General features: G+C 36.0%; 5 protein-coding genes across 7 annotated transcripts; 4 read left to right on the top strand and 1 right to left on the bottom strand.

Annotated features, from left to right (window-relative positions):
• Window positions 1–294: 294 nt before the first annotated feature.
• On the top strand, window positions 295–10,426 carry LOC126853427 (autophagy-related protein 2 homolog B). The gene is made up of 16 exons (XM_050599153.1): window positions 295–914; window positions 1,881–2,193; window positions 2,268–2,575; window positions 2,679–2,858; window positions 2,990–3,214; window positions 3,300–3,775; window positions 3,848–4,150; window positions 4,317–4,434; window positions 4,605–4,705; window positions 4,777–5,277; window positions 5,356–5,634; window positions 5,702–7,459; window positions 7,556–8,320; window positions 8,400–8,674; window positions 8,903–9,204; window positions 9,521–10,426. The coding sequence occupies exons 1-16, from the start codon at window positions 744–746 to the stop codon at window positions 9,755–9,757; spliced, it is 6,312 nt and encodes a 2,103-aa protein (XP_050455110.1). The 5' UTR covers window positions 295–743; the 3' UTR covers window positions 9,758–10,426.
• Window positions 10,427–10,845: 419 nt separating this feature from the next.
• LOC126853464 (protein disulfide-isomerase TMX3) lies at window positions 10,846–14,518 on the top strand. 2 transcript variants are annotated; one of them, XM_050599249.1, is made up of 10 exons: window positions 10,846–11,240; window positions 11,862–11,919; window positions 11,996–12,035; window positions 12,115–12,278; window positions 12,336–12,519; window positions 12,611–12,755; window positions 12,838–13,078; window positions 13,154–13,346; window positions 13,435–13,627; window positions 13,712–14,518. In XM_050599249.1, the coding sequence occupies exons 1-10, from the start codon at window positions 11,198–11,200 to the stop codon at window positions 13,744–13,746; spliced, it is 1,296 nt and encodes a 431-aa protein (XP_050455206.1). In that variant the 5' UTR covers window positions 10,846–11,197; the 3' UTR covers window positions 13,747–14,518. The 2 variants fall into 2 exon arrangements, with proteins under 2 accessions (XP_050455206.1, XP_050455207.1); XM_050599250.1 differs by having other exon boundaries at window positions 10,847–11,240; window positions 11,871–11,919; window positions 13,712–14,517.
• A 125-nt stretch (window positions 14,519–14,643) lies between these two features.
• On the bottom strand, window positions 14,644–15,874 carry LOC126853508 (programmed cell death protein 5). The gene is made up of 4 exons (XM_050599328.1): window positions 15,623–15,874; window positions 15,212–15,320; window positions 14,922–15,085; window positions 14,644–14,849 (listed from the first exon to the last, which is right to left on the bottom strand). The coding sequence occupies exons 1-4, from the start codon at window positions 15,686–15,688 to the stop codon at window positions 14,799–14,801; spliced, it is 390 nt and encodes a 129-aa protein (XP_050455285.1). The 5' UTR covers window positions 15,689–15,874; the 3' UTR covers window positions 14,644–14,798.
• A 444-nt stretch (window positions 15,875–16,318) lies between these two features.
• LOC126853484 (zinc finger protein-like 1) lies at window positions 16,319–17,969 on the top strand. Its single transcript, XM_050599287.1, has 3 exons — window positions 16,319–16,651; window positions 16,754–17,059; window positions 17,134–17,969. The coding sequence occupies exons 1-3, from the start codon at window positions 16,550–16,552 to the stop codon at window positions 17,674–17,676; spliced, it is 951 nt and encodes a 316-aa protein (XP_050455244.1). The 5' UTR covers window positions 16,319–16,549; the 3' UTR covers window positions 17,677–17,969.
• A 134-nt stretch (window positions 17,970–18,103) lies between these two features.
• LOC126853474 (D-beta-hydroxybutyrate dehydrogenase, mitochondrial) lies at window positions 18,104–21,865 on the top strand. Of its 2 annotated transcripts, XM_050599274.1 has the most exons (6): window positions 18,104–19,137; window positions 19,331–19,521; window positions 19,947–20,243; window positions 20,441–20,746; window positions 21,069–21,312; window positions 21,589–21,865. In XM_050599274.1, the coding sequence occupies exons 2-6, from the start codon at window positions 19,362–19,364 to the stop codon at window positions 21,707–21,709; spliced, it is 1,128 nt and encodes a 375-aa protein (XP_050455231.1). In that variant the 5' UTR covers window positions 18,104–19,137; window positions 19,331–19,361; the 3' UTR covers window positions 21,710–21,865. The 2 variants fall into 2 exon arrangements, with proteins under 2 accessions (XP_050455231.1, XP_050455232.1); XM_050599275.1 differs by lacking the exon at window positions 18,104–19,137 and having other exon boundaries at window positions 19,313–19,521.
• Window positions 21,866–21,989: the final 124 nt, after the last annotated feature.

A 21,989-nucleotide genomic window follows, 5' to 3' on the forward strand; every position in this document is an offset into this window, starting at 1 on the left:
AGTGATATGCTCACCGATTCAACTAATCCAACACTGTCCTTTAAATTCACGCATTTTGCGAATCGGAAAATCGAGATAGATCTGTTATCGCGGAAGATAATCTCTATCGCGGCTCGAGATCCATTTTCCCTCGGTAGTTGTAAATACCGGAAATTTCGTAGGAGATCGGGGAAATATTTTTTTTTTCTTCCTTCTCGGAAACTGCCCGCCCGAAGATTGACGCGTTGCGCTCTGGACACGACGAATGAAACGCAGATGCGAGCGAACTCGAGCCTCGAGCTCGCCGCTCATTCGTTCGGTCTATTCACGGTCGGGCTTGCCTTGTCGGTGTCGGAGAAAAGATTTTTTTTTCTCTCTCCCCGAATCAGTTCGACTCGAATCTCCGATCGAGGTGGGGACAAGCTACGCGATCGACGACCGACGACGAACACGTGTGCGTGTGTGCAGGCGCATCATCGCATCGCCATTGTTCGGTGGAGGATCGGGGTCGCCCGATCGGATATTATGTCAGGCGTCGCGAACGTGGGTGCGCGTATCGAGGAGATGAGACTCGGTCGAGCGAATCGTCCGTTACGTTGCTAAATACAACATTGTTTGTTCAGCGCCCGACAAAGAAAGACAATGCCTGGCGACAACGTGATCGACGCGACGACCACGAGATGATGATCCTCTATTACAGACGCAAAACACGAGCGGAATTTTCCTCGGAATAATAGACGCCCTAACGCGCGCGCGAAACTTCAATGAGCAAGATGTCTTGGCTTGGTTGGTCGGCGGATATAAAGAAGAGGGCCTGTAAATACCTGCTGCAACGTTACCTCGGTCATTTCCTCCACGATCTATCGCTGGATCAACTGACCGTCGATCTATACAATGGCAAGGGTCAGGTCGACAATGTCTACCTCAACGTACAGGTAGGTTAACGCGCTTTTATTTTATTTTTTTTTCTTTGTCTCTCACACGTTTCTTCCTTCCGTTCGCTTAATTATAAAGATAAGATTGCACTATTCGGTAAATGCGCCACGCGCGTTAAACGCATTTACAGCGCCGCGACTATCGCATTCGCACGTTGCTTTAAACAGCTGATCCTACATAACATGTATTTAAAAGCCAATAAGAGATCGTATGATGACCAATGATTCGATAATAAATATAAATGAATGTAATTTCGATAAATGTGTATAATATAACTTTAGAATAATTTGTTAAACATTGAATAATGATAGTTCAAAGTATAGAGAACAGTTAATTAACTACAAGCGTATGTATATAGAGTTGATATATATATGTGTATGTGTGTGTGGTGTGCGTGCGTGTGTGTAAATGAATAAATCATCATAGAAATTAAGTACCTAACAAATGCATTGAAATAATGCATTTATTAAATGTGTGATTTTTTTATCAAAAGTGCTTTTTTTATATTGTATATTTTTTATATTTTATACTTATTATATTCTCAACAAATTTTATTAAACATTTATAATATGTTATATATTTATATGCTATATATATATGTGCGTGTGTGTAATTTTATTATACTTTTTAATTATACAAGTTTTTATATTTTACATAAAATCTTTTTTTGATAATAATCAAAAATTATATATTAATCTTACTTTTAATTATAAGAACAACATAGCACAAATACAATGGTTGCATTTGTATATTAATTAATGAAATACATTGATATCTTTGTGCTAGTCATTGGCACACTGTAATATTTTATATAATACATGATAATTTATACAGACTCTATTACATTCAATTATTGATTTGCAAACAAAAATTATTTTTTCTTCTTTCTGATTTAATACTCATAATACACAATTGATATATTTGATTCTTTTTTGTAAAAGAATAAATATTTATGTTACACCTAGGGTCTCAACGAGATGGGAGAGCAACAACAGCTTCCGCTGGAATTCGTTGATGGTTTTATATTGGAGATATCTCTTAGTATACCATGGTCGGCGTTACTTAGCCAAGCGAGTTACATGGAAGTGAAAGGTCTCAGATTTACGGTGCAGCCGCGACAAAGAGTCGAGACCGGGACGTCGATGTTCGAGTCTATGTGGAGTTCTATGACGTCCAGTATGCAACTGGCGCAAGAATGTTTGCAGCAGGAGGCGAGCAACGCGGGAAATGCTCAGCCTTTAGAAGCGGTGGAGCTGTTTGCGCAGACTATTGATTCAAGTAGAATATTATTTTATTTCTACATGTACAGTCATGTTGTTAAATCTGAAACTGAATTATTTTTCGTATATTAGTATTATCCAGGGTCAAAGTGAGATTCATCGATACTGTGATACGTTTGGAACATGTACCTTTGAACTCTTCCACGGGGGTGGCGATCGAAATGTGGATACAGAATCTTGAATATTCCGACGAGGCTGGATTAGATCCTAGTAGTACATCTCTGGATCCCGATGAATCCGCAAAGGGTTATATCATTTCGGCATTCTCCACCAAGCGATTCTACATGGAGGGAGTGACTTTCCATACAGACGAGTTTCCCTCTCATGCGAGAACGTTTTCTAGAAGTTTGGCAAGTACGTGCTCTACTCCCGATTCTAAAGTAAGTATAAACAAATATAGATCCGCGTAGAGTATCGATATCGCAAATATGATTTCAAAAGAGATTTTCTCAGAATTTAACTTCTCTTTCTTTTGGCCAATAGAATTCGGACAGTCTGTTTACCTCCGCACAAATGTCTCCTACTCCGAGTATGCACACTCCTCCAGAGGCAAATACTACTAACAATTCGAATGAATTAAATCCAATTATGTTTGCTAAGTTAGCAGGTAGACAAGAAATAAGATTAAAAATGAAACAAGGGGAAGGAATATCAGGACCAAAGGTAAATAAATTTTCATAAATTATTTCTAATCTCTTTTGATTCAAAAGCTATTTAAATTTATATAATATATTTATTTCCGATTCAGATCTTTATTTTCCTCTAAAATGATGGAATAATATGTATTTTTTCAGGTAGAATTAGAAATTATTCTGGGATCACTTACCTTGTTCTTGAGTCCCAGACAATTGCACGTTTTGTTAGAATTAGCGCATGGCCTAGCATCGCCGAATCTAGAAGACATGAGTAACGTCGTTCCAAGAAGATATGCAGAGAAACCTATGGCTAGCAGCGACTTCAATCGCATAGAACGTGAACTTATTCATCAGACGCATCCTATGCAGGACTTAAAGACTACAGTATGAGACTATAGTATTATTGATACGTTTTTATATAAATATGTATATGATTTAATATAATATAATTGTGAGTTATATATTACAGGATCTACGATATGCTCAAGGATGGTCTACAGGATCAGTGGACGAATCCGATAACGAAGATGAATTTTTACCGATGAAATTACCGGGTTCTACATCAATGTGTGATTCAATCGTGAGCAATAGTTTCAGTATGGAGGGCAGTATATCGATCAGTAGCATTAGTTCAAAAAGCTCTGTGACGAATTTGCCGACAAGACACAATAGACAAAGACATAATATAGATAACGACACTTCCGCGGAGACTACTCAATTCCATATAAGAGTATCTTCCGTCGCTCTAGTTTTGTTGCACGAAGATATATTGACGCCGTGCGTGGAACAACTCGGTCTAACTTCTAATAGCATAAAACAAATGAAGAGTGCTGCAAAGGAATTTTTCAGACAATTAGGAACATTTGCAATGGGCGGCTTTGGAAGTAAAGATTTCGATACAGCGTCAAAATCACTCACGGATGCCTGTCGATTAAGTCATATTAGGTATATTAATCATTAGATCAATAATAAATTCTAATTTATTATAACTAAAAAAAATATATCTTTTGATTATAGATTACTGGCTGCACCGCTGGTAGTCGAAGGTAGTGAAAAGACTACTAGTCAGTATTCTGCAATATCGGGAAGCTTGACTTTAGCTAGTCTGGAAGTTGTAGAATGTTTGGTCGATTCCAACAACCCTAACTCGTACAGAGCATCAACGATGGAATTCGTCGAACTATTAGCGTTTACGAAAGAAAGCACGGCTAATATTGGATTTTCCAATAAAACCGATTTTAGAATGAGATTTAAATATACACAAAAGGCTGTCCGACATGCTCACACAACGAAATTTGCACATCCACGCACAGAGATTGAGTAAGTTATCTCGCATTTACCTTTAAACTATCTAACAATTTGAATATTTTACTTTATGTTTAATATTTTATAGACTGTCTGAAATTAATAAAAAACAGAACTTGTTGATCAATTGATAGTAAACTGCGAATTAATTGTATTAGTTTTATGTCATCTTATCTTTCAGCATTCAAATGGAACCTTGCAAAGGCGAGATAGACATTACGATTGTAGATAGAATATCCGCTATTCTTAATCCGCAACCAATATGTACTTGCAACCCTGTAGTAAATACTAGGGATGCTGTAAGTATGCATATATACATATATATATATATATATATATATATATATATATATATATATATATATTTATACAATGTTATGTATATTTTTCCAAGAATATTTTTAGAATTGTTTTATAATCTTGAATATTTCAATTTATGGGATATCAAGAGTTGCAACATATTTTTCAGAATCAACAGACATTATTTGATCAAGCTGTGGATAGCGCAACACTGCCAGATTCCAGAGTGGATGTAAAAATTTCTTCGTCATCATGTACGATAAAGCTAAGGTATTATATAAAAAATCGAGGGTATTTCATGGGTGCATAAAGTCTGATTTGCATTTTTTTTCTTTACATAGATTTCCTGTCCCAGATTTAAGACCTTTGCACGATATGAGTCGTGCACCATGGTGGAAGAGATCCGTAAGATCCGATTACATGATAGCGCAAATGACAGATGCTCAAATTCATTCCACTATGGACAGTCGATCTCACTATCTAGCCAGGCACGAATTACAGTGTCGTCGGTTATTATTGTTGTACGTAGAAACCGAGGGTGACACGCCGATCGAAATTGGCCTCGCCACAGCCGACGAGAAAAGCGATGCTGCGTCGTATCAGCAGGTCAGCGACGGTCTTGGTTGGGCGAGAGTGGTAGTCATTGTATATCCAGAACGTCTCAGTGCCCCATTGGAAGATAGTTCCGAGGAAGAGCCCGAGAATGATAAACGGATTTTGGATGATAACTTGGAAAAAACTCCGAAACACGCGCCTTCTCCCTTCACTTCTAGACGAATCATGCGCGAATCCAGTACGCTTCATTCGAGATCTCATGAACATGGTGAAAAGAATGAGCAAAAGTTAGTGAAATGTTTTAGAATAAATTAATGTATTTATATATTTATAATTCTTTTTATTATATTAATGTTCTAAAACAGTGATGGCGAGGAATTAATTATACCCGGCAATCGACAAGAGATGTTGGAATTTATTGAGGAAGGTATACATGGCTCTAGATTGCAATTGGAAATCAATCTACCTTGCGCTTCCGTCCAAATACCGTCTAAACGCATTTACGAACAACTCTATAATCGATTTAATACCGATTTATTCCTGTGGGAGCCGTCAGCGCCCAGACCCAAGTACACCACTTATATGGAAAGTCACATCGGCCTCGACTTGGCATCGACTCTCTTACAGGAATCTGCTTATCCTAGGTAAATATTCTAAAAACATTTTGATAAATTTTGATATATTCTTGAAAATTAATCATATAATTTGTAGATTCAGCATGTGCAAAAGCGGGATCCAATATAATTCCGATTCCGACTCGGATGAGGAAGGTATTTTCCAATCGACAACGAACGAGAAAAATCGCAAGGATCATCAGCAGACACGAATATCATCGAAGAAAGCTCAAAGCAAACTTGCAGTGACTCTGAGCATTAATCAGGGTCTGCTATCTATGTACACTCCCGTACGCGATTCTATGCGTAACGTTATACCCGGACAACAAGGGGAGCTCATTATTCGATTGGAGGATGCAACAATATTTTCCGTAACAGCGTACAAGGGGAATGTGAATTTGAGCTACGCTTGCGCCATGATGAAGAGCATATCGCTCGATCATTGCGGTTTGACAACGAGCCCGTCAACGACACCACCGCTGAGATGTATCAATAGCGTTACACCGCGACACTGCGAGAGAACGATATATCGCAGCGGATCCGGCAGTAATATAGCAGTGAATCCTAGTGACAAGGATATGATGACAATCGCAGTGAGGATACAAGCGGCTCATCAAACGCACCGTATAAAGACGTTTCGTGTCGCGATAAGTATAAGCAATGCCACATTGAGGCATCGAATGTGTCCTACTACCACAACGTGGTTCACAGAGTTCTTAGACTGTCTAGATGTAGCGGATCATCCGGTCGCGGGTTACACACCACCGGGCGTTTTGACTGAACTGCATTTACATCTTTGGGATTGCGCGATCGATTATAGGCCACTTCACCTGCCGTTGAGATCTATTGTGACCCTTGGCAATTTCAGCGTGTCGAGCAACATCACCGCTCAGACCAATACATCGACATTGCGCTTCATCGCAGAAGACGTTGCACTCTTCATATCGGACAGATTAATGCGCGAAAAGTCAGGAGTGGATATCAGGCGGGATTATGTGTGCGTGATGAATTTTGGCCTGTTCGAATTGTCGCTGCGCCTGAATGAGAGAATGCATGGTGGTACGCCGCGCGTTGATCTCCGGGCGAGCAACAATGTATTGCACATACGCACGTGCTCGGATTCTGGTCGCGCTCTCATGCAACTGCTCACGTATGTCGCCAACGATGGTGATCTGCAACAGCAACCGAACAACAATGCGACTAATCACAACAGCACCGAGAGCATACCTACCGCTGTGCCACCAACATCGACGTGCGAGGAAAATCTTTTGGGCGTCGAAAGTATCAATACTCTAAGCAGAAGTCAGGTTGAGCGAGTCTACAGCTTGATGGAAGACGCGTTGGAGGAAACTGTGAAGGGAACAACGACAACAACCCAAAATGGTGGAAATGAAAACGGGAAGACGCCAATGACGGAGAATCGAGTTGAATTCTTCTTCCCTGATGAATCGTGCGCTTTGCGTTCGATAGAGACGCGAACAAAGAGTTCGCAAGAATGCAATAAAGCAATCGTGTGCGGCGTGAATGACGATGATGACGATGATGACGAATTTTGTATCTTAGGAGAAGAAGCTGGTGCGGGAATAATACCGCGCTACGGAGTACCTGAGGTTCGGTCATTGTGCCAAGAACCGTTGAGAATAGTGGATAATCACTTTTCCGTGCCAGTCGGAAAAACCGATCTGTTGCAGACTCCGCCAAATTATCCTGCACCAGTCTTGAAGTATACTCTCTGTGAGATGACATTGATATGGCACATGTATGGCGGCAACGATTTTGATAGCTCGCAATTACAGTGCTCTGCGAAACACGTGACCATCAACGACAACGCTCGCAACAATATCGCGCATGGGAGGTACGAAAATTAAAAATTAAAATTAAGAGATTAAAAGAAATTTTAAATTTGAATATAAATTTTAACTCTCCCTCTCTTTCTCTTTTTACTTAATAGGAGTAGATCCGCTATAGGTGCAGTAGGCTTCAACAAGTCTAGTCCGAACGAAGTACACTTCGGTAGCGTGCCGAATTCGCCGCGCGCAACGAGAAGCAACGAATCATTAATCGATTGGCACACACTGGGCGGCCCTGGTCGACGGCACGATGTGCTGATGGAATTGCAATTGAGCAAGGTTCGCTTCCAACATGAGGTCTATCCGGAGAACACTCGGGAAGCATCCAGGCAAGTGCTATTGGTGCACGAGATCGAAGTAAGGGATAGACTGGCGTCGTCGCACATAAACAAATTCCTTTATCAGTACAGCAGCGAGGCGAGACCCAGGCAATCTCACTCCATTATGTTCACAATGAAGGCAGTTCACGTAAGGCCGGATCCCAGATTAAGTGCCCAAGAATGTTGTTTGAAACTTAGTCTACTGCCACTGCGACTGAACATAGACCAAGATAGCCTACTGTTCTTAATACAATTTTTTAACGAACTAGGCGGTGGATCGAAGCGAAGCCAAGAAAGCTCTAACACACTCAATAGCACGCAATCCACCCCTGTATCGAAACAAGGAACACCTACACATCATCCGCCCATTATGAGCGTGAATGATGACGCGTTGAAGAATGACGCGATGATGAATATGTCGCAGAATAATATCATTGATCAGAATCTATTGATACTTTTGGAAGATGAGCTGACATTCAGGGATAATAAGACTAAAACCAAGGCTGTCCAGCAGATCCATGACGATAGTCAGCCGATATACTTTAGGTGTGTGAAATCAAAATTATTATTATCGAGAAAATTGCAACGAGACACTAATTGCTTAAAATTGTGTGCATCTATTCAGAAGCGTGGTATTCGGCCCGGAAGTTCTCATCAGGTTGGATTACCAGGGGAAACGTATGGATTTCACTCACGGACCATTGGCGGGTTTGTTAATGGGTTTAGCAGAACTCAATTGCTCTGAATTAAGACTGAAGAGACTGTCGTACAGGCACGGCTTGTTGGGATACGATAAGCTTCTCGCATATCTAGCTTCAGAATGGTTGCAAGATATTAAGAAGAATCAACTTCCGAGTTTACTCGGTGGTGTGGGTCCGATGCATTCTGTGGTGCAGTTGTGTGAGTATATATATGGCTTATAATTCTGATTCTTTGAGAATTAAATGTAGTGTTAAATTATTTTTGAAAATGCATCGAATTATATAAGAAATCTTACGCACTATTCCTGAATAGTGATCGAGAGCATCTCGTTTCCTTGTTTATTTAAAAAAATAAAATTTACATTAGCGTAAAGAATTTATAAATACAAGTAGAATATATACATTTGATGTGGCACTATTATTCTAGTTCAAGGAATACGCGATCTATTTTGGTTACCGATCGAACAGTATCAGAGAGACGGGAGAATTGTCCGTGGTCTACAACGCGGAGCGAATAGTTTTACAACGTGTACTGCGATGGCTGCATTAGAATTGACATGCAGAATCGTGCAAGCGTTACAGACCACAGCCGAGACCGCGTATGACATAGTTAGTCCCGGTCCTAGCGTAAGGTGCAAGAATAAGGGACAAAAGGGTCGTCGAAAGAGATACAGTCAGCCACTGGACATTCGAGAGGGGGTAGCTAATGCTTACACTTTAGTAAAAGAGGTGAGACATTCAGAAATTATACATACGTTCGAAAATAATAAAATAATATAATATCTCCTACATATTTTAATCGACAAACTTGTAAATTCTATCTTATATCATAAACTTTTATTCTTACGAAATATATATTTTCCGCCCTCTCATCTTATTTTTTACTCATTCTCCGTTTGTACGTTCTTCCTCTTTCTCGCATCTTTCTAAATAAATCTAATCTATTTTAGCCATTTGCATTTTTGTGACACAGATTTTTTTTTTACCTTCTTTTCTGTCTCTATAACATCCTGATTTATAATATCTATAATATTTGATTATTCAGGGTTTAGGTGAAACTGCGACTCAGTTGGTTCGAGTGGCGAGTGAGGAACACGAACATAAGGGCACGGTCGGTGCGGTTGGCGGTGTATTACGACAAATTCCGCCGACGGTCGTAAAACCAATTATCCTGGCCACAGAGGCGACCAGCAATGTGTTGGGTGGCATGCGATCATCGTTGGTGCCCGACGCGCGACGAGAGGCGGTACAGAAGTGGCGACAAAATTCCGATACTAGTTAATCTCGGGTTATAAAAGGGAGATCGCTAAATCAGATCTCGTCAGTCAATGTCGCTCAAATAACGCTTTTTCTCGATTGCGGCCAATCAGGCGGGCCGAGTCATTTTTTATGACTCACGACACGTATAACGAAAGAGAATATTAGATAAGAGTGCCATACGTTTTCGCGTTGCGTCTGGCGACATTGTGATTGTAGCGATTTATTTTCACACTATAGATCTGTGCGATTTACTCTCGCTTGATCTGTACGATTGGACTTCGATGGATCGATATGCGAGGAAATAATAGACCTAAAACGTAACTCATTGATGAAAGAGATGAGAGAAAGATTAGAGGAGTCGCCCCATTGAGTCCTAACTACGTGTGCTATACAATGTTAACGTAGTGATATCGATTTAATTGATTTTCTTGTATATTATATGAAAGAGATGCAGTACACTTGGAAAAAAGTTAAATCACCATTTAAAATTGCTGCTAATTTATAATAAATGTACAAAAAAAGAAAAAGATATGATTTATACTTATAGAATATGAAAATAGCTACGTTCTATTATGAAGGAATATATAACGGCGCACTATATTTCTTCTATATATATTTTTTGTTTTGATCATGTGAATGTTTTATACCAATGATATATGTATCGGACAAGATTTTTATTAATAAAATTATACATAATACATAGAAAAATTTTTTTTATATGTAATTTTATATAATAGAAAAACATGTTTCACTCTAATATTTTTTTCTACAGATCTGACAATTATTTGTTATTTCTAATGTCATAAGGATCAAATTGTGAGAATTTCTTCTAGATATCTGTTTTTTTTTTAATTGCATAATTTTTATATTTTCTTTCAAATTCTAATTGCATTTAGTAGCTGTCATATATTTGTTTTCTATACTCTTCCAATATAGCAATATATGGATGCGTTCCGTTTCACGCATTGAACGCATAGATCGCCTGAAAATCTGTAATTCACGTAACATATATTATAGATTTCCAAGCAATCTATGCGCTCTATACGTGAAACGGAATGCAACCTACATGTATGCATCGGTTCTGCATGTAATTAAATCCATCTTACACCTTTTTATATTCCTCCTTTTTCAAAACTCGGACATATATTCTCTGTCTCGTTTTAAAGCACTGTTTTAAAAGCAGAAAGTGCAGAAACGCGCAGTTAAAAGACAGCTGGCCGGTGGCGGAATTAACGTCGCGTCGTATATACGTAATACGAGATGTGACAGAATCAGAACGCGTTCGATCGTTTCGCGTGACGAGTTCAATCGGAAAAGACGGAAAATACTTGTCGCAAACACGTCCGTCCGCGTGTATCGGAAGAAAATTATGCACTCTCGTTCAACACATTCGTGTTACCGAAGGATCAGATGAAGGAGGCTGACTTTCCTACTCTCTTGACATCTCGAATCTGCAATCGGAATGGTTTCCCTAATGCGAATCTCTTTTGTTACGCTTTTCTATGGTAAGTGGCTGTCAGCCACACACCGAAAAATGTTGCCTTTGTCTATAAAAAATAAAATGCATTATGTGATTTGTAATTATTTTGCGCGCGCGACGTAATCTTGCACGTCAGCCGATCGATAACATACGATTCGCTTGACATTCGTCTAATTTGATTACTATATATAGAAATTTTATAATTTATAATTTATAATTGTATGCGCAGAGAAAATGTAGCATATTTGTTTGCATTTCAATTTTATTATGTATCTCTTTGTATAAATTTATGTATTTATCAGCCAAACGAATATTTAATTCAATTTGAGTAATTCGACTTTATTCACGTGCAAAAAATATCTTTTTTAATTTCTTAGTTGAAATGTACATTTGTTTATCTATTTCAAATTAAGTAATAAAGCATTTGAAATGATTCTTTCATTTATATAACTTCAATGACAGATATACATTTATTTCTCATCAGAGCGTGCACATTCATATATATAGTAAAATACAATAATCTTCAATGAAACTTTGATAAATAAGTTTAATTTGATTTTTGTTGATTGACACTTGATTTTCGCTTAATCTTAGCAATGAGAAATATTTCTATGTAAGCACTTGTTATCATTCAATTACATTTTAGCTTTTTCAGCAATTTTGATGCACACGGCAGGCTCGCGGGTGATCGAGCTGAGTGATAGGTAAAAAATCCAGCAATATCGTATACTATTCAATTAATTCAATCAAAGAAGATGCTAATATATCTGCTTCCTTCAGATTTCTGGATATACATAAAGATGGACAATGGCTAGTCATGGTATATTCAGTTCCTATGAAGCATATATGTCTCCTATTATGTATTCAAATATATATAACAATTTTTCCATTTTCTGTAGATGTATGCGCCATGGTGTGCGCATTGCAAAAGATTGGAACCAATTTGGTCTCATGTTGCTCAGCATTTGCATGCAACATCAATACGAGTGGGACGTGTGGATTGTACTAGATTTACCAGTGTGGCGACTTCATTCAAAATTAAAGGATTTCCTACCATTCTATTGTAAGTACACCTTTCTCTCTGACCACTAAATATTTATACAATATCTTCAATTTACAGTTTAAAGGGTGATCAAGAATATGTATATCACGGTGATAGAACTAGAGATGAAATAGTCAAATTTGCTTTAAGACTAAGCGGTCCTCCCGTGCAAGAGATAACGAGACCTCAGAGCTTTGATACTATAAAGAGAGAACGCGATCTCTATTTCTTATATGTGGGCAGTAAATCTGGAGTCCTATGGGTAAAATCTTTTTAGAATTTTATGAAAATATTATAAAGTCAATTTGAAAAATTCAAATTTACATGTATCTAAATGCATTACATAAATGCAGGAACTTTATCACAAGACTGCAAATATATTTCAACCGCATGCATTCTTTTATCAATCTCATCCGAGCGTTGTAAATAAACACGCACCTGTGGAAAATGTTCCGGCATTATTCGTGTACAAGGAAAGTTCGCATTACAATTTCACTGGTAAGAATTAATCGCAGGAAAGAGATATTTATTATTATTATTATTATTATTATCAGTAATCAATGTTTAATTCGATTTGCAGGACATAATTTAAGTGATATAGAGAAAATGAACGAGACGCTTTACAAGTGGGTGAACGCGGAACGTTTCCCGACGTTTCCGAAAGTGACCAGAGGAAACATAAATCAATTATTCTTAACGAATAAGAATCTTGTTTTAGCAGTAGTGGAAGAAAATCAGCTAGAAGACGTCGCGCCTGACATGCTGGAGTTCAGGGATATGGTTGAGTCTGTGATTAAGAGCAAACGGGAGAAATATCACGAGTACGTTTACTTGCACTTATAGCATTATATTTTGATAGAAACATGGATATAAATTAACATCATAGTTGTATTCAGCCATTTTCAGTTTGGTTGGATAGCTAGTCCTGATCTAGTCAATAGCATAGCGATGATGGTACTACCTTTACCGAGCTTAATTGTGATAAATACAACTACTAATCACCATCATATTCCCGAGGATGAAACAGAGAAACTGACTCCATACGTGATAGAATTGTTCCTAGAGCAGATTCGCAATGAAAGTGCTCCGGTACATGTCTTTTATATCTTAATAATTCTGCCAGCTGTTAAAAGAATATATTTACAATAAGAATCTATTATGAATGATGAATTTTCAGCGATACGGTGGAAACAATTGGCTAGTGCGTAGTTATAGAACTTGGTTTGAATTGAAAACTACTCTGGCTTCAATGTGGAAGGGCAATCCTATCTTGATGACTGTATTAGTCGGATTACCAGTTGGATTTTTATCGTTAATTTGTTATGGCATTTGTTGTCCAGATATTTTAGACGCAAATGATGAAGAAGATGGTATAATTTCTTTATCGTGAAACAATCTATTAATTTTTATACAGAAAAAATAAATATATAATCACTTTGTGCTTTTTTTTTCAGAAAATGCTGGAACTAGTCATATGAAGAATGATTGAAAATATTTATGAATGTATATTATATGGATAATTTCGAGATAGAAATTTTTTATCATACATAGCATAATGAACAATTTTGATTATATGTTTTTAAGAAAAATTTGCCAAAGCAGTTTTTTAAGACTCTAAATATTTTTATACAGTAATGTATATCGCTAACACATTCCACACATTTTTCTTTCTGGTATATCTATCTTTGTGTATGTGTATTAATTTCTTCTGTAATTATGTTTTAAAAAAAATGACGCGTACTCCATGAGACAATACAACCGAGTTAAATATGGATATACTCGGAAAAATTTGTCTTTTAACATAGCTTTAAAAAAAGAGAGTGTAAGATATATCAAAAATTTGTATATTAGACACGATTGTTCACATAATGTGTGAAAGATCGAATTAAGCATCAAACATTGTTTTTTTATATATATGGACAAATAACGATAATATATTTAGAATTGTGTAAATTATATATGTATATGTGAAATTGTTGTATTGTGTAGACTGCAAGTGTGATTGTGCGATTTCTGTTTGAGAAGGAAAAATACTCTCTTGCGTGTGTTAGGCGTTTGCTGAATGTATATTTATATGTTAAATAAAAAATAAACATTTCTGTTATGTTACCATTATTACATAGGGATATATGAAATATTTTATTGCCAAAGAATGTAATATTAAATAGTCTGTAAGTGTGATTGTGCGATTTTTCTTTGAGAAGGAAAAATACTCTCTTGCGCGTGTTAGGCGTTTGCTGAATGTATATTTATATGTCAAATAAAAAATAAAAATAAACATTTCTGTTTTGTTACCATTGCTACATAGGGATATATGAAATATTTTATTGCCAAGGAATGTAATATTAATTAGTCTCCCCTTATACCTATATCAAAATCTGCCATATTGGCATTAATAACTTTTATTTTTATAGCATAAAAGTAAAATACAACTAAACATAAAAGTACATATGAAAAAGGTTACCTTCAACTGTGCACACAAATCAAAGACAAAATTTTGTTGATTAAAGTAACATTTTAGATATAAAATTTGTACATTTGCTACAAGTCCATATCATCATCTGAGTCCAAAGCTGCTCTTCTTCTATCAAACTGAAAAAATAAAATAAAATTTTGATAATGTTTAATTCTGTTATTAGATACACAACTATAATGATTACTAACTTTGACAGTTGTTTTTCTTTGCGTTTGTTGATTTAAACTCTCAAGTAAAGTGATCAACTGTTCCTCTCCAAGCTTCCCAGGTAGTTGTTGATTTTTTGCCATGTTTAAAATCATTTCTTCTACCATTCTTCCTTTCTCTGGCTTTCCAAGACAAAGCGTATTCACTATCAATAAATATACACATTATTAATTAAGATACTTGTATGTTACAAGTATCTCTGTGATATCAATGCTATTGTATTGCTAAGTATTGATAATATCAAAAAAGAAGATTATATGATATAACTTACATCTCGCTCTAGCTGACTGATCTAATACTTGAGCCAATATAGTATGTTTCATCTCTTCCATACGTTGCATTCTTTCTTCCATTGCTTGTTTATTATCGACATTGTTACCCTAGAATAATAATATACATGTAAATATATATATATATATATATATATAAAGAAAATTTCAAATATGTATATATATATATATATATATATATATATATACATATTTGAAATTTTCTTATGAAATATACAAAAAACACTATACTACACCTAATCTCAATCTATTATATACATTTATCTATTATATACATGCTTTTATGTTATAAATGTTGTGTTAATAATTATCAAAAAGGACGAGTAACATATATAATTTTAAAACATTTTTTTCTCAGCTACAAACTTCCTGTGGACTTTCGTGACAATTACCTTATATTGAGATTGCAACTGCATCAACCGTTGCTGTCGTAGTGATTCTAATTCTGGGTCTGACATATTTACGTTATCTTGTTTTATTAGGTTTTCTAGATTCTGAAATTAAACCTGATCAAACGACTAATTGCGTTGGACCGCGATCTGACATCTGTTAAACTTCCCAATGCTACAGATGATATAAAATATAAGATATATAGATAGCTAACTCCCGTATTTCGCTTATAGTTAATGCTGTTTTAAGCGCCAGCTGGGCGAATATAACAGCGACGCCGACGAGATACGTGGTGAGTAATATTAGATGTTGTGTGTGTGTGTGTGTTGTGTGTGTGTGTGTATAAACCGACATATAATATTTCCATATATGGTAATTTTTCTTTACGAATATCTATATCTATATTTTTTCGGAAGATAGTACTATTTTTTCACTAATATGTCCAGGTTCCATTTTTTTTTAAATATAAATACTTTAAGAGAGAAAAAGAAAATTTTCTAAGATTTTTAGAAATCTTTTCTTGTCAATATCATAGCGCGGGAAAAAATTAATATTGATTACAGGGATACCGATCTAGAGATTCAAAGCGATATTTCGACTTTTAATTTCTGATTTATATTTACATATTTATTTTATTTTTTAGTTGATAATATTTTTTTTCTTGCTCTCTATTTTTGATTTTCTGATCGCGAAACAGCGATTGGACGACGGATAGTGGAACTTAGAATCCATTGGTTGTTTCCGCCTGTCGGCAAGAAATGTCAGACGACGTGGCCGGTGATAGTATATGGTAGGCTGCGCAAATAAAGCGGTGATATTACTTTGAGGCTCGATATGTCATATAGTGAGAGCCGATAAAGCGGTATCAAGTTAGGCATATTTTGTCCGTGTTTCAACGTCGTTTCGATCTTCTCGCACGACGTTGCAACATGGGTCTGTGCAAATGTCCGAAAAGAAGAGTAACGAATCAATTTTGTTTTGAGCATCGTGTCAATGTATGCGAACATTGCATGGTCACGAATCATCCAAAGGTACGTTTTTGACATGTAGATACTTTTAATAATTATTCTTTGTACATTCTTATCAAACAGTTTATTATAATCATGTATGATTAATTTACATGTGTTTTACAGTGTATAGTACAGTCATATTTGTTATGGCTCCATGACCATGACTACAATCCAATTTGTACATTATGTTCTGGCAAATTGAGCGATGGTGATTGCGTGAGACTGACATGCTATCACATGTATCATTGGGTATGTTTGGACCAATATGCCAGGAATCTACCAGCAACCACAGCGCCAGCAGGATACACTTGTCCCACGTGTCGAGTGTGTATCTTTCCGCAACCTAAACTAGTATCACCAGTTGCAGATGTTCTTAGGGAAAAATTGGCTACTGTGAATTGGGCTCGAGCTGGTCTTGGTTTACCATTGGTATCTATTGCATTAATTTTTGTACGAGCACCAAAGAATATTGTCTTTTGCTATATAATGTTTTTTTTCTATAGTTGAGCAACGATAGAGAACAAAAATTGGAACAAGAACGTCCTTTGATAGCAGTAGAGAGCACTATTTTCCAAAACCACACAGTGGCTACACCAGCATCTCCTACAGTTGCTACGTCTCGCACAAATAGTACCATCAATTCGAATTCCACCGTTAGCAATGTACATGCGAATAATCAGAAGATCGGCCCGCCTTACTCAATCGTAAATATTGAATCATCTCTTGGATTATCCACTTCGGCATCTAGGAAGGTATGTGAAGCTTATGACGATCCGAAAGATATGTCTTTTGATCACGATGAGAACAAGTACCAGCGAAAATCCGCCATAGAATGGTTCCTAAGATGGTGGAAACTGATATCGAGAGCGCCGGTGCGACGAAAAACCGCGGGATCTCTGTACAAGAGATATGCCTTAATAATCTTTATCGGTATATTATTCTTTGTTGGGATTATTCTGCTCTTTTCATGGCTGGGCAGGATGGCGACGGATGGTGATCCGAGTTTCAATGTATTAGCAAATCCTAATGTGAAGCTTGGTGGATAGTCTGTGTAATGTTATATTTGTGCATTACGCGAAATCGATGACAATCGATTGTCATGTGAAATATGAGAAACATAGCAATGACGAGATATATAACTGCGAGAGAAGCGCGAGTGCAATTGCTTTGCAATACATGAAAAAGTGAAATTTATGGGACAATTAGGACATTTCTAGTGTAAGTTATAGGTATATGTAACGTTTGTTAATTTTTATGCAAATTATATCTTACATCAAAGTTGTATATTTAAATCTGTAAAGGCTTATCGATTTATAAACTACGAAATTATCGCATCAAATGTTGTACCGCATAAAAACTTACTTATCCTATCCATATACTTGTCATAGGAATGAGAAATGCATGTTACATTATATATATATACACATACTTGTGTATGTGTGTATGTCTGTGTGCGTGTGCGCCTGTGTTTAATAATGGCACAACATATTCTTTTTTTTTTTAATTTATGCGTTGTACTATATAATGTTATATTTTATATAATACATATATACATTATATTTTGTATACATAGACATTTATATTCCGTATTTTAAAATCAACTATTATTCTTTGTATATTTGTGTTTTTATTTGATACTATTGTAATACGAATTAATTCCTATTGGTAATGTTATCGATCTTTTTGTAAAACGTCTTTTTTTAAAGTAGAAGCTCAGAAGTAGCCAAATTATTTTGATATCTTTTCAAGACATAAGTCTAAAAAAGAAGCGCAACATATTCCGTATACTTTTCTTCGATGTGGACTATTGAAATTTAAATGAACCGAGTCGTGTGCCTGTAAACATCTCCTCCCATGAAATATTAAAATGCTCACAACCGCGTACGCATAAGATGATTTATCGGTGCCTTTATATTTCTTCTTCTTTTTTTATTTAGTTGTTTATTCGAAACTAGTACATAATTTTATTCTTTTGCAAAATAACATATTATTTTATGAAATCTATTGAAGGTATTGCTTGTTATATATTATAATAACAAAACACGAGACTTTAATACAACAATAACTTTGACTATCAATGATAATTTTGAAAAAATCAGAAAATTGACAATGTATAAAAGATAACAATATAAAAATTAATTTATCTTTTACTAATGTATTCTTCTTCTTTAATAGTGTGAAACGAAGATTCAATGTACTATATCTCTTTCGAATAAATCGAAGTTGAATATCCTGCAACTCTCTCGAACACTCCCACACAGCGATGTATCAAATCGATAACTGAAAAATTAATATTTAATACAAATTCTCCACACCGTGTATTCTATTTCGAAAAGCAGCGGGCCCGGCGGCGCCATACGAGATGGGTGGATCGAGGGTCAAATTTCTTCTCCTACAGGGACCGGTCGCACCGGCGATCGCGCAGGATTACATTTACTTTCTTCATCCAGCGAGCATAGCGATATACACGTCCGATCGTGTGTCCACTCTTCCGTACAAATTCATATGTAAGTATAAAACGGCCGGAAAACCAATGTAAATATATATTCGAGCGCAATATTTTTACACAGATACGATGGTGTATAAAGAGCGTATTTTTTAATTATTAAACTCTACAAGATATTTACAAAGATTGTAAACAGTCGGAGACCAGTTTAGGTGCTTGATCTAATAAATTGGTCTCGTGTCTCGGATACCCAGGCTAGAGTGACCAGCAGCATAAATTGAAGAGATGAACTCGGTGAAAGAAGTATACGGTAACAGATGGATGGCGTGGTGGAGAAGAAATTCAACCGCCTTGCCAGTCGCTGCGACAATTTCGTGCAATCTCGCGTACTTCGTGGAGGCCGGTTACACGCGCATGGCTGCGGTGCTTTCGATGATTTCGCTGGGTAAGAGGATCCATTTGTGCTCGCTTACGTTAGCTGATATATTATATATTTCTTAGCTTCGTTTGCTGACTCTGCTGAATCGAAGTTGGTACTTTGAATTTTCTCTAAATCGACATAAAATTTGAAGAGACATATGGAATTTCTTTTTTATCTCGAAAATTATTCGAGATATTAAAAAATGTTCTTTACAAAAGTTTCATGGCAAAAATAATTCTATTTAACCATTTTAATAAAATTTGAACAAATAACAAAAAAACATCTTAAGAACGTTTCAATTAAAATTCTTTCGTTAATATTATTTAATAGAATATAACTTCGATTTTCTGTATTTTTTCAACGATAGAAAGTTTAAAAGTGCTTATTAAAAAGTTAAGATTGATGAATATAGTTGAGGATTTTTCTTACCGTTCTTCTCTTCCATTCAGGTGGTGTTACCTTGTACTATATTTCTAAACGTCGATGGAAAATAAAGTCGCGAGATCTTGTCATTCTAACCGGTTGCAATTCCGGTTTGGGCTACAGCTTAGCGATGCATTGTCGCGCTCAGGGCGCAACAGTTTTAGCCGGGGTGCGCGAAGCAGCTGTGATGCTGAAACCCAATGCTGCTGTTGAATCATTAAAGAATAAAGGTATCATCGTTCACCAACTCGATATCACGAATGCAGAATCCGTTCGAGGATTTGGAGAAAGAGTCAAGCAACTGTTGGAGGAACAGCAATTAGGTGAGCAATATATAAGATATTCCTAAACATGTGCGAAAAATTTGGAGGGGTGATTTTTTAGGCCAACTTTTTTTCAAGAGATCAACCCCCGAAATTTTTTGCATATGTTTAGAAGAATTCTACGGAAAAATTGAAAGCGTAGAGATATAAAATAAGAGCTTGCAGTTTGTAAATTTCTTTTACCAACCCGCTTGTAGTGCTGCGTGTATTGGTAAATAATGCGGGGATGATGGTGTTCGGCGAGTTCGAGTGGCAGACGCAGGATCTCGTGGAGAATCAGATAAATGTCAATCTTTTGGGAACGATGAGAATCACGCGGGAACTGATGCCAATCATACGGCAGAACGGTAGCAGAATTATCGTCGTGTCCAGCCATTGTGCCGCTGATCCTTTGCCGGGTATAAGCATCTACGCGGCGACAAAAGCCGCCCTTCACGCGTGGACCACCGCTCTTCGGGTAGAAGTCGGCAAATACGGCGTCAATGTAGTTGATTTTATACCTGGTTAGTGCAAAGAAGATTATTAATTCAAGATTATAACTTTATCTGCGTTGAGAAAAAGCTATTTGACAAAGAGAGAGCTTTCATGAATAAATTTATTTTATTACAAAATATGAAATAAACACTCTAATTTATTTCAGATTACATTAAATACTATATATTAAATAAAGATTTTTTGAAAATGTTTTGTATTTTAATCGATCCAAATTTTTCTTTCTTCTTTTTTTGTGATTTTTATTTTCATCAACAAGATTAATCCGAAATATAAAAAATCAGAAAAACTTGAATAAAATTCTCTCTCTCTCTCTTTCTCTTTGTACAATAGGTGGTTTTATATCAGAAAGTAATATCATGAGACGGCAACGATTGTTCTTTGACGAAATGGAACAACATATGTCGGATGAAGCAAAACAATTTTATGGCAATTATTTCGCTCGATATGCCGAGTATTTTTCCCAGGCAAGCCTGTCGTCTGGCAATCAAGACAACATAACACTCCTATCGAATCCGAGAATCTACGAAACCTTTGATAGCGCTCTTCTTGATGTCTATCCTTCGGCGATTTACAGGTAGTGATTTATCTTTTTATTATTTTTTTTTTATTATATAATACTAAAATTTATATTACTATATAATACTGAAATTATTGTGCAAATGATCGAATAATGAAATTTTTTCGTTGTATCGGCGTCAAAAATGTTTGAGATATGTTTCATAGATAATTTCTATTGTGTGTACTTCTTTTTCCAAAGATTTATATTTTGTTATTATAAATAAAAAAATACAGGTAAACTTTTTCGCATTGATTATATACATTAAAATAATGATAACTTTATTATTTTCAGATGCGAACCATGGAGATACTTCTTTTATCGAATATTATTTAAAAGCACTCCGACGTGGATACGTGATCGATTAGTACAAAACTTCGTCAATGCACCATCGTGGCAGATCAACAAACAATAAATCATTGTTATTATCTTATTAAATACTTTTTCAAAATCCAATATTTTCTCTTGCGTTTCGTTCAAGAGAAGAATATTATAATGTTTTAAAAAACTGGAGAGAGATGATATTTATATATAATTCAATATACAAATAAAATGGGAATAATAATTAAAACATATATATGTATCCTCTCTTTTGTCCTCAAAATTGATTCCTGTTGCAAGTATATTTTTTTTAGAAGAATAATTCTATGAAATCGTTGAGTTAGTCAATCTATATCTATGTAATCCCCGTATAA

Source organism: Cataglyphis hispanica, chromosome 12 (genome assembly GCF_021464435.1).
Source record: "Cataglyphis hispanica isolate Lineage 1 chromosome 12, ULB_Chis1_1.0, whole genome shotgun sequence".
Classification (NCBI taxonomy): Eukaryota; Metazoa; Arthropoda; class Insecta; order Hymenoptera; family Formicidae; genus Cataglyphis; species Cataglyphis hispanica.